The sequence below is a fragment of the Gobius niger genome (genome assembly GCF_951799975.1).
Source record: "Gobius niger genome assembly, chromosome: 21".
NCBI lineage: Eukaryota > Metazoa > Chordata > Actinopteri > Gobiiformes > Gobiidae > Gobius > Gobius niger.
Window position 1 is genome coordinate 28320083 of NC_136872.1, and position 12564 is coordinate 28332646.

The 12564-nt window shown below is 47.7% G+C and overlaps 1 protein-coding gene across 1 annotated transcript; it reads left to right on the forward strand.

The window, feature by feature from the left end:
* The first annotated feature begins 3525 nt into the window (after nt 1-3525).
* On the forward strand, nt 3526-9999 carry slc25a11 (solute carrier family 25 member 11). The gene is made up of 8 exons (XM_079580024.1): nt 3526-3737; nt 7874-8026; nt 8108-8225; nt 8322-8410; nt 8484-8574; nt 8973-9063; nt 9549-9700; nt 9770-9999. The coding sequence occupies exons 1-8, from the start codon at nt 3673-3675 to the stop codon at nt 9923-9925; spliced, it is 915 nt and encodes a 304-aa protein (XP_079436150.1). The 5' UTR covers nt 3526-3672; the 3' UTR covers nt 9926-9999.
* Nucleotides 10000-12564: the final 2565 nt, after the last annotated feature.

The window sequence follows — 12564 nt, forward strand, 5'->3', positions numbered from 1 at the left end:
TTTCAGATACTTTCAGATACTTTCAGATACTTACAGATACTCACAGATACTTTCAGATACTGCAGTACAGGGGAGAGTGGGGTGAGATGAAGCACTCTTATATTGTAAAATAAAACGATGTAAAGTATTTGGTGTAAAATGGTTGGTTTGGCCTGAAGTTTAAAATGATCCACTTAAAGTGAAACTAAAGGAAGTTACAAAAACATCAAGTTTAAACAGATCAAACTCTGTGAAACTCCATGTTTTTATCGGTGATTCTGAGACGAGCAAAACAAAGTCAATATTACATCACAGTGTTAGAGACAAAATGTCACAATCTGATTCTTTTTTTAATGTGGAGGTTCCACAAACCCTCTGCAGGGGGCGCTGTGTCTGCATCATCAGAGCTTACAGAGGTCAGAGGTCAGAGTCAGCAAATACACACGCCCCCTAACGCTGAAGGTCAGAGGTCAGAGGTCAGAGTCAGCAAATACACACGCTCCCTAACGCTGAAGGTCAGAGGTCAGAGGTCAGAGTCAGCAAATACACACGCTCCCTAACACTGAAGGTCAGAGGTCAGAGTCAGCAAATACACACGCCCCCTAACGCTGAAGGTCAGAGGTCAGAGTCAGCAAATACACACGCCCCCTAACGCTGAAGGTCAGAGGTCAGAGTCAGCAAATACACACGCTCCCTAACGCTGAAGGTCAAAGGTCAGAGGTCAGGTTTACTCCATTTAAACAGAAATAAAACTATTTCTGCTCCAGTTAAGCTTATGTAAGGCATGTTCTCCAGCTTTATCCAAATCTAAAGAACTCATCTCGACCTGGATCTTTTCCCTCTTGTTGTTGCTTTTTTTATGTCTGTTTTAATGTTTGTTTCCAGAAGCTTTTTTTATTTATTGTTTTTATTGACCTTTGTTTAACCAGGATGGTCCCACTGAGATGAAGAATCTCAGGGGAGTCCTGGCCCAGAGGGGAACCTATTGTACATGTTTTAGTGGTAGGGGAGACCGGAGTACCCTGAGGAAACCTACGCAGACACGGGGAGAACCTGCAAACTCCACACAGAAAGGCCCCGCCCAAGAGATTAGATTTGGGTAAAGCCAAACTGGAGAAAATGCCCTCGGTTCAGGGCTCAATACTTTGGACAGTATTTTACCTGATACTGCAGTACTCTGGCCCCTGATACTGCAGTACTCCAGCCCTGATACTGCAGTATCCAGGCCCTGATACTGCAGTACTCCGGCCCTGATACTGCAGTACTCTGGCCCTGATACTGCAGTACTCAGGGCTGGAGTACTGCAGTATCCAGGCCCTCGGCCCCTGATACTGCAGTACTTCGGCCCCTGAGTACTGCAGTATCCAGAGCCCTCGGCCCCTGATACTGCAGTACTTCGGCCCCTGAGTACTGCAGTATCCAGAGCCCTCGGCCCCTGATACTGCAGTACTCGGCCCCTGAGTACTGCAGTATCCAGAGCCCTCGGCCCCTGAGTACTGCAGTATCCAGAGCCCTCGGCCCCTGATACTGCAGTACTCGGCCCCTGAGTACTGCAGTATCCAGAGCCCTCGGCCCCTGAGTACTGCAGTATCCAGAGCCCTCGGCCCCTGATACTGCAGTACTTCGGCCCCTGAGTACTGCAGTACTCGGCCCCTGAGTACTGCAGTATCCAGGGGAAGTACTGCAGTATCCAGAGCCCTCGGTCCCTGAGTACTGCAGTATCAGGGCCAGAGTACTGCAGTATCCAGGGGAAGTACTGCAGTATCCAGAGCCCTCGGCCCCTCTGCTCTTTACCTCTGCTCTTTGGCCGTGTCCTTTCAGAGGCTAAATTTATCCTCAACATTTGGAGCTAAAATTACCCGAGACCAGAGTCCGGAGAGAGACCGGCCACACTGGCTCTGGTCTTCATCCACCGCTCAGCTTTACCCAAATCTAAAGGCAGGAAGTGGGAAAAAGTGATGGAAAAAGACCAGAGCAAAACACAAAACATGACCAAACGTGACAAAAAGCAGCATCAGTGTAGTTGGTCTGTGAGAGGCGTTTAGATTTGGGTAAAGCAGGAGGATGTGCTCACTCCTCCCTGAGCGGCAGCAGGAGTTACATCAGATTAAAGGTACATTCTGCCACTTCCAAAACGCTCCAGGATCAGGTATTTCATCAATGAAGTATCAGTTTTTTACTCGAGTAAAAACTAAAGTAACTTGTGCCTCAGGGAGTAAATCTTTAAATACGAATCAATATAGATACAGACGCATCTCGTCATAGAAGGGGGCGTGGCTTCACCGAGGGGAAAATAGAACCTTTAGAGAAACAACATTTTTCGCTCTTTTTAACCTCTTAACTCCCGCCTGAACCGAGAGAACTTTCTCCTCACGTCATCAGAATTTTTTCATCATTTTTTTTGTTGGGTATTCAACACAACTTTGTAACTTTTTTGTCATTTTTTTGACAATTTTTTAATCACTTTTTTCTCACATTTCCATCATTGTTTTCGTCTCAGTTTTGTCACTATTTTCTCACCTTTTTTCCAGAAGCTTTTGGATTTGGGTAAAGCCAAACTGGAGAAAATGTGCTCGGCTCAGGCGGGAGTTAAGGGGTTAAACCATTTTCTGGTGGAAAATGAACTTATTTATCACATAAATAAAGTCAGGTGTAAATCGGGCCCATATGGATATTTTCTCACAGCAGATTGTTCAGTAGAAGTGAAAAAACGGCAGTAGTAGCTAGCGCTAGCTAACCGTTAGCATTAGCCCGATGCTAACATGTAGCATCAGGTTAGCATTCTCCGTTATTCATGTATTTATGGGCTGTTGAACCACTTTGCTCCTCCCCATGTCTCTGTATCTTTATTTAGTAGAAACTATATTCATAATTCAGCATTTGTTAAAGTAGTTTTTGAATAATTAGAGAAAATTTACATTTTTCTCCAAATTGTTTTCCCCCTTAACTGTTTTCCAACATGACCATATATGGGCGACTCCAGAGACGCCTATCCATATTTTACTCAAGCTGTTATTCGGAGTACTCGAGTAACATTTTCTCCAGGTACTTTTTTATTTTTTACTTCTACTTGAGTAAATATTTCAGTCACAGCGGGAGTCATGGTAACTTCTATAAGTACTGGGGCTCAATACTGAGTCAAAGTACAAAGTGAGTGTTATTCCGCTGGTGACCACCAGAGGGCGCCAGATGCAAATGTAAAGTTCTGTTACATAAACCTCTTAGTGTGGCCTCATTTATTCATTTTAAATTATATCTTATCGGGTTTGTAGTTTATTGTTGTAATTTATGCTTTATTTATGGATTTAATTGTTTTTTCATTGATATGTTTATTTTTATTGTTTGTTTGTGTTTTTATTTGTACTTTTATCATTTCATCATCATTACGTTTCATTATAGTTTTCAGTCTTTATTTTATTCATCTTTTGATTTGTTTTGTTTATTTCATTTGTAAAATTGTATCATTATATTTTTTGTTTTATTCATTCATTCATGTATTGATTTTATTTCCGCTCTGATGACGTCACGGCCCTCCTCTCCCCTGATTGGCCCGCTCAGCCCCGTGTGTCCCGGTGTTGTCGGTGATCGGTGTCACCTTGTACCGGGAACATCGGGCTGCAGCCGCTCCTCTCGCTCCCCCCGGACTCCCCCCGCACTGAGCCTGGACACGGACCGGACCCACGGACACCGGACATGGCGGACACCAAGCCCAAAACCTCCCCCAAGGCCGTGAAGTTCCTGTTCGGGGGCCTGGCCGGGTAAGAGTCGCCGTTAGCCTGTTAGCTGCTGTTAGCTCTCCGTTAGCTGCTGTTAGCTCCGGGGCTAACGGGCTAGCAGCGGTCAGACGCGGCTCCTAAGGTCAAAAAAACAAATATGAGGAGTTTAGTTTAACAGGAGAATCCGTCAGGAGAAAGATCTGGGTTTAAATGATCTCCGGACTCAGAGACAAAGTTTGAAAAGGCGCAGAGGTTTAGTTTTAAAGCGGTTTGTAGATGCTAATCCGAGGCTAACTCCATCTCCATCCCGTGTTTACTCAGTGTCAGATGCAGCTGCTCTGACTCTGATGAGGCTCCACGGTTACAGCTTCAGGGGAGACATGATGGAGACCTGGGGGAGACATGATGGAGACCTGGTGGAGACATGGGGGGGGGGCATGGTGGAGACATGTTTGTGGCACGTGCCGTTTGTTGTGGAGGATCTGAAGGCGTGACCCCGCGGTTAAAGGGCACAGCTGGTGTCCTGTTATAGAGGCGGGAGGTCCCACTGAGAGACTTTCACAACACTGTCCCACAAACCTCTTCACCCCTACACTTCGGCTTTACCCAAATCTAAAAGCCTCTGGAACAAAGCACGAAACAGTGACACAAACGAGTTATTGATGATACTGATATTGATGGTGAGTTATTGTGAGTAACAGCCCAGGCCTCTAAAGTCAAGCGTGTGAATCTAAAATGTAAATATGGTTTGTTTATCATCTGCTTTAGGTTCAGGACGGTGTTTGAACTTTATCTTATCAGAGCCGGATCAGACCAAACTGCTCTAAAGTCCGTCTGAGATAAAGCAGTACTTTTACTTCCACCTGCAGTGACTTCAGTAGTATTACTTTAGGATTATTCCTGAGCCACATCAAAGTGAACATTTGCTTTGTCGCTCAGAAGGAGAATTGTCCCGAACAGAGAAAATGTTACATTATAAACTTTAACCCAGTGTTTGACCCACAGTCTCTGCAGATGCTGAAGCAGATTAGCTCTGCAGCACATTCCTCTGAGCTCAGGCCTCAAATCCTGCTGCAGTACCACACAAATACTGCAAATCCTGCTGCAGTACCACACAAATACTGCAAATACTGCAAATACTGTGTACTCGCTCTGTTGGAACGAGTCGAGTCCCAGTGACTTCAGTCAGACCGGCTCCACCGGCTCCTTAACTCCTGTACCTGCTCACACAAAGCTCAGTATCTGAGGCTCAAATATGTGTCGTCTAGCCTGGAGTAGCAGTAGTAGCAGTACTCGTGTACCCGCAGGATGGGGGCCACCGTCTTCGTGCAGTAGTAGTAGTAGCAGCAGTAGTAGTATATGCAGTAACAGTACCTGTGTACCCGCAGGATGGGGGCCACCGTCTTCGTGCAGTAGTAGTAGTAGCAGCAGTAGTAGTATATGCAGTAACAGTACCCGTGTACCCGCAGGATGGGGGCCACCGTCTTCGTGCAGTAGTAGTAGTAGTATATGTAGTAGTATATGCAGTAACAGTACTCATGTACCCGCAGGATGGGGGCCACCGTCTTCGTGCAGTAGTAGCAGTAGTATATGTAGTAGTATATGCAGTAACAGTACCTGTGTACCCGCAGGATGGGGGCCACAGCCTTCCTGCAGTAGTAGTAGTAGTATATGTAGTAGTATATGCAGTAACAGTACTCATGTACCCGCAGGATGGGGGCCACCGTCTTCGTGCAGTAGTAGTAGTAGTATATGTAGTAGTATATGCAGTAACAGTAGTATATGTAGTAGTAGTATATGCAGTAACAGTACTCGTGCACCTGCAGGATGGGGGCCACAGTCTTCGTGCAGCCCCTGGACCTGGTGTAGTAGTATATGTAGTATATGCAGTAACAGTACCCGTGTACCCGCAGGATGGGGGCCACCGTCTTCGTGCAGTAGTATATGTAGTAGTATATGCAGTAGTATATGCAGTAACAGTACTCGTGCACCTGCAGGATGGGGGCCACCGTCTTCGTGCAGTAGTATATGTAGTAGTATATGCAGTAGTATATGCAGTAGTATATGTAGTAGTATATGTAGTAGTATATGCAGTAGTATATGCAGTAGTATATGCAGTAGTATATGCAGTAGTATATGTAGTAGTATATGCAGTAGTATATGTAGTAGTATATGCAGTAGTATATGCAGTAGTATATGTAGTAGTATATGTAGTATATGCAGTAACAGTACCCGTGTACCCGCAGGATGGGGGCCACAGTCTTCGTGCAGTAGTATATGTAGTAACAGTAGTATATGTAGTAGTATATGCAGTAACAGTACCCGTGTACCCGCAGGATGGGGGCCACCGTCTTCGTGCAGTAGTACTAGTATATGTAGTAGTAGTATATGCAGTAACAGTACCCGTGTACCCGCAGGATGGGGGCCACCGTCTTCGTGCAGTAGTACTAGTATATGTAGTAGTAGTATATGCAGTAACAGTACCCGTGTACCCGCAGGATGGGGGCCACCGTCTTCGTGCAGTAGTACTAGTATATGTAGTAGTAGTATATGCAGTAACAGTACCCGTGTACCCGCAGGATGGGGGCCACCGTCTTCGTGCAGTAGTACTAGTATATGTAGTAGTAGTATATGCAGTAACAGTACCCGTGTACCCACAGGATGGGGGCCACAGTCTTCGTGCAGCAGTAGTAGTAGTAGTAGTAGTAGTAGTATATGCAGTAACAGTACTCGTGTACCCGCAGGATGGGGGCCACCGTCTTCGTGCAGCAGTAGTAACAGTAGTAGTACTAGTATATGTAGTAGTAGTATATGCAGTAACAGTACTCGTGTCCCCGCAGGATGGGGGCCACAGTCTTCGTGCAGCAGTAGTAGTAGTATATGCAGTAGTATATGCAGTAACAGTACTCGTGTCCCCGCAGGATGGGGGCCACCGTCTTCGTGCAGCAGTAGTAGTAGTATATGCAGTAGTATATGCAGTAACAGTACTCGTGTCCCCGCAGGATGGGGGCCACCGTCTTCGTGCAGCAGCAGTAGTAGTAGTATATGCAGTAGTATATGCAGTAACAGTACCTGTGTACCCGCAGGATGGGGGCCACAGTCTTCGTGCAGCCCCTGGACCTGGTGTAGTAGTAGTAGTATATGCAGTAACAGTACCCGTGTACCCGCAGGATGGGGGCCACAGTCTTCGTGCAGCCCCTGGACCTGGTGTAGTAGTAGTAGTATATGCAGTAACAGTACCCGTGTACCCGCAGGATGGGGGCCACAGTCTTCGTGCAGTAGTAGCAGTAGTATATGTAGTAGTATATGCAGTAGTATATGCAGTAACAGTACCTGTGTACCCGCAGGATGGGGGCCACAGTCTTCGTGCAGCCCCTGGACCTGGTGTAGTAGTAGTAGTATATGCAGTAACAGTACCCGTGTACCCGCAGGATGGGGGCCACCGTCTTCGTGCAGTAGTAGCAGTAGTATATGTAGTAGTATATGCAGTAGTATATGCAGTAACAGTACCTGTGTACCCGCAGGATGGGGGCCACAGTCTTCGTGCAGCCCCTGGACCTGGTGTAGTAGTAGTAGTATATGCAGTAACAGTACCCGTGTACCCGCAGGATGGGGGCCACAGTCTTCGTGCAGCAGTAGTAGTAGTATATGTAGTATATGCAGTAACAGTACCCGTGTACCCGCAGGATGGGGGCCACAGTCTTCGTGCAGCAGTAGTAGTAGTATATGTAGTATATGCAGTAACAGTACCCGTGTACCCGCAGGATGGGGGCCACCGTCTTCGTGCAGCCCCTGGACCTGGTGTAGTAGTAGTAGTAGTAGTATATGCAGTAACAGTACCCCTGTACCCGCAGGATGGGGGCCACCGTCTTCGTGCAGCAGTAGTAGTATATGTAGTATATGCAGTAACAGTACCCGTGTACCCGCAGGATGGGGGCCACCGTCTTCGTGCAGCCCCTGGACCTGGTGTAGTAGTAGTAGTATATGCAGTAACAGTACCCGTGTACCCGCAGGATGGGGGCCACAGTCTTCGTGCAGCAGTAGTAGTATATGTAGTATATGCAGTAACAGTACCCGTGTACCCGCAGGATGGGGGCCACCGTCTTCGTGCAGCCCCTGGACCTGGTGTAGTAGTAGTAGTAGTAGTATATGCAGTAACAGTACCCCTGTACCCGCAGGATGGGGGCCACCGTCTTCGTGCAGCCCCTGGACCTGGTGAAGAACCGGATGCAGTTGGCCGGTCAGGGAACCAAAGCTCGTGAATACAAGACCAGCTTCCACTGCCTGGTCTCCATCCTGAAGAACGAGGGCGTGGGCGGAGTCTACACCGGGTAACGGAGCTGAGGCCCTCTGCTGTTCCCCCCCCCCTGTACTGACCCCCCCTGTACTGACCCCCCCTGTCCCCCCCCCAGGCTCTCCGCCGGCCTCCTCAGACAGGCCACCTACACCACCACACGCCTGGGCATCTACACCATCCTGTTCGAGAAGTTCACCTCCGCAGACGGGCGGCCCCCCAGCTTCCTGATGAAGGTGAGTGTGAGGGGGGGGGGCGGCCTCCTAGCATCTGTGAGTGTGAGGGGGGGGGGGGACGGCCTCCTAGCATCTGACTGACGTGTCCTCCTGCAGGCGGGCATCGGCATGACGGCGGGGGCCATCGGGGCGTTCGTGGGCACTCCGGCCGAGGTGGCGCTGATCCGGATGACGGCGGACGGACGGTGAGGGGGCGGGGCTTATGTTCACGTCTCATGGTAAAGCCCGGGTTCCTGACCTTTGACCCTTTGCCCACAGGCTCCCCCTGGAGGAGAGGAGAGGCTACAGCAACGTCTTCAACGCCCTGGCTAGGATCACACGGGAGGAGGGTCTGACCACACTGTGGAGGGTGAGGGGGAGAGGGGGGGAGGGGAGAGGGGAGTGTCCTTAAGGGGGAGGGTCCTGAGGGGGAGTGTCCCGAGGGGAAAGGGGGTGGGTCCTGAGGGAGTGTCCTGAGGGAGTGTCCTGAGGGGAAAGGGGGTGGGTCCTGAGGGGAAAGGGGGAGTGTCCTGAGGGAGGGTCCTGAGGGGAAAGGGGGAGTGTCCTGAGGGAGTGTCCTGAGGGAGTGTCCTGAGGGGAAAGGGGGTGGGTCCTGAGGGGAAAGGGGGAGTGTCCTGAGGGAGGGTCCTGAGGGGAAAGGGGGAGTGTCCTGAGGGAGGGTCCTGAGGGAGTGTCCTGAGGGGAAAGGGGGAGTGTCCTGTAGGGGCGTGTCCTATCGTCCTGTCCTCACCTGTGCTTGTGTTTCAGGGCTGCGTCCCGACCATGGCCCGGGCTCTGGTGGTGAACGCCGCCCAGCTCGCCTCTTACTCTCAGTCCAAACAGGCTCTGCTGGACTCAGGTCAGTCCCACCGTCTGAATCAGCACGTTACTGTAGCCGATCTCGCAGCCATTAATCGGATATCGGCCGATCTAGCAGCCATTTATCGTATATCAGCCGATCTAGCAGATTAATCGGATATCGGCCGATCTAGCAGATTAATCGGATATCGGCCGATCTCGCAGTCATTTATCGTATATCAGCCGATCTAGCAGATTAATCGGATATCGGCCGATCTAGCAGCCATTTATCGTATATCAGCCGATCTAGCAGATTAATCGGATATCGGCCGATCTAGCAGATTAATCGGATATCGGCCGATCTAGCAGATTAATCGGATATCGGATATCGGCCGATCTCGCAGCCATGAAAGCCGATATCTCCATGACTGAAGCCTATAGGCCAGAGCATCACGTGCCTTTTGTGTCAGTTGTTGTTGGTGTTTTGTTGCTCGTCGTTGTGCTACACTGTGCTCTAACCCGGTGGCGCCCCCTGTGGCCGTGCAGGGTACTTCGGCGATGACATCCTGTGCCACTTCTGTGCCAGTATGATCAGCGGCCTGGTCACCACGGCCGCCTCCATGCCCGTGGACATCGTGAAGACCCGGATCCAGAGCATGAAGATGATCGACGGGAAGCCGGAGTACAAGAACGGCCTGGTGAGGAGAGAACCGACCAGAAAACACGTCAGAAGCCATGTTTTAAGTATGTTCCTCTGGTGTGTCCAGGACGTGCTGATGCGAGTGGTCGGTAAAGAAGGGTTCTTCTCCCTGTGGAAAGGCTTCACCCCGTACTACGCTCGCCTGGGCCCTCACACGGTCCTCACCTTCATCTTCCTGGAGCAGATGAACCGGCTCTACAAGAAACACATGCTGGACGGATGAGCAGCGCCCCCTACAGGAAACACATACAGGAAACACATACAGGAAACACATACAGGAAACACATACAGGATGAGCAGCGCCCCCTACAGGCACACATACACATGCAGTCACACATACATACAGGAAACACATACAGGAAACACATACAGGACGGACTAACAGCGCCCCCTACAGGCACACATACAGGAGACACATACAGTCACACATACAGGATGAGCAGCGCCCCCTACAGTCACACATACACATGCAGGAAACACATTCAGGATGAGCAGCGCCCCCTACAGTCACACACACATACAGGAAACACATTCAGGATGAGCAGCGCCCCCTACAGTCACACACACATACAGGAAACACATTCAGGATGAGCAGCGCCCCCTACAGTCACACACACATACAGGAAACACATTCAGGATGAGCAGCGCCCCCTACAGTCACACACACATGCAGGAAACACATTCAGGATGAGCAGCGCCCCCTACAGTCACACACACATACTAAGAACATTTTCTCCAGCTCGGCTTTACCCAAACCTAAAAGCTTCCTGACCTGTGAACTCTCAGTCCAGCAGCTTTTAGGTTTGGGTAAAGCCGAGCTCGGTGGAGGCGGGGGTTCGGAGGTGAAAGGGCGCCCCCTGCTGTCAGACCCAGGACGGACTCTGCACCAAAGAGTGGAAGTTTTAAATAACGTGTCGACCAATCAGACGCAGGATAATGTCTTGGAGCGCTCTGATTGGTCCAGCCGCCGCCGCCGCTTCAAACCTTCTTTTGTAAAAACTGTAAAGTCTGAGATTAAAGTGTTCAGTCGTAAACGCTGTCCTGGTGTCTTTATGAACGAGGAGGTATCCGGGCGAGGCTCGGCGCTCAGCCCATACGAGCGATCGCTGTTATTGTTTACTTCCGCAATTTTCGCCGGATGTTTGGTAGGCAGCTGATGCATCCAGGCCTCTAACTCGGTTTTATAAAATGATAGATCTGTCACAGCGCAAGAGAAGCAATGCACTGTTTATGGACATTGTTTTTGCTGATTACAGGATTTTAATAAAATGTTTATCAAATATGAAAGTGTAAAATGCCTACCACGGCCAACGGATGTGACGACATCGCGATCGCTCGTATACAAATATATACATGGATGAGGCGTGTTGTCCCAGGTGCTCAGGGGTTCATGACTCCAGTTTAGAGTTGATAAAAATCGAGTTGTTACTTCACTGTATTTGCGAGTATAACGTCACAACTAGAATTGTTTGGCTGAAATACAAAGAATGAGCAAAAGTGTTTTATATTACATTTTCATTGGTCAAATGAGAGATATTGTTTTTTACATAGCATTTATCTGTACTGTACTGTACTGTACTGTACTGTATGGTATAAGTACATAAGTACATTAAATGCTGCTAGTATTTTTTTAATTAATAAAACAGTTACAGGTTATTAGTGCCATTATTTAATTTTCAGAAAGGAGTTTAATAACATGTAGTTGTTTCTTATTAACCATAATCCAATGCTATAAACACAGGCTATATTCATCATACACTGAAAAAAGTACCATGTTGATTTAACACAATTTAATTGTGGACATTGGTTCCACACGTGTAGTTTGTGTAGATGCTACATGATGCAAATTGTGTTGCATCAACATTAAGTAATTCTGAAGAATTGACACTATAGATTTATGTTCAGTATGCAGAACTAAAATGTGTTAAAACTACTCAATTTCAGATGGTTAAATCATGTTACCCTTACATAATTCTAATCATGTTGTTCTTACTTGATATTAATCATGTGACTTTTACATGATTCTAATCATGTGACTTTAACAAGATACCTCATATCTATCACACATCCTGTATTCTCATTAACCTTAACTGAAGTAAAATACAATTTACAATAAATGAAGGATGACAATGCAAATGAAATGCATACAAAATGAGAAACAATTTCAATACTTTTTTCACCTTTATTTGATATAAATGTGAAAGAAACATAGTGGCAACAATTGAGCATAAAACTGCACTTATGTACGCTGTAAAATCAGTGTTACAGAACACACAAAAACATGTTTGCTGTGGGAAGTTGAACGGGAAGCTCTGAAAGTTCCTTGCTGTAGTGACATTTCCATCCCTCAGTTGAAGTTAGATTGAAAACGCGTTTGTCTTACCATATGCTATATTGTCCCATTATTCCCCCTTTTGCTATTTTTACTTCTCTGTTCAAAATATAGGAGCGAACAGCAAACGTCCAGCCAGACTGCATAAACCAGGTTCAGTGAGCCCTGCTGAACACTATGGGGGTGCCACACAGACTTAGTTCATTGCTATAATACAGTCTATGTTTGGAGTCAGGCTGAAGTTAAGCCCCCCCCCCCCCCCCCCCCCCCTCAGTCCATAAAACACAACTCCCACAAATGCATCAAAAGATACAAATAATTGCCAATATAAAACAATGTATAACCTATTACTACCTTTTTGTCGATAAACATTCTGACCATATCCATGAGTGCTTTAGGAATTTAGATTCAAACTTTATTTTTTTTAATAGATGTACCATAGATTTCTCCCTCATCTCCTCACTGTCAAAAACAAGTCAGTCAAGACTTAGTCAAATGATTGTTTTCAGTAAACAATAATTCAATGCACA

Coding starts and splice junctions, on each gene's coding strand:
- slc25a11 (XM_079580024.1), top strand. CDS start 3,673: ATGGCGGACACCAAGCCCAAAACCTCCCCCAAGGCCGTGAAGTTCCTG. Junction 8,226..8,321: donor CCCCCAGCTTCCTGATGAAG/GTGAGTGTGAGG, acceptor GTCCTCCTGCAG/GCGGGCATCGGCATGACGGC. Junction 9,701..9,769: donor CGGAGTACAAGAACGGCCTG/GTGAGGAGAGAA, acceptor TGGTGTGTCCAG/GACGTGCTGATGCGAGTGGT.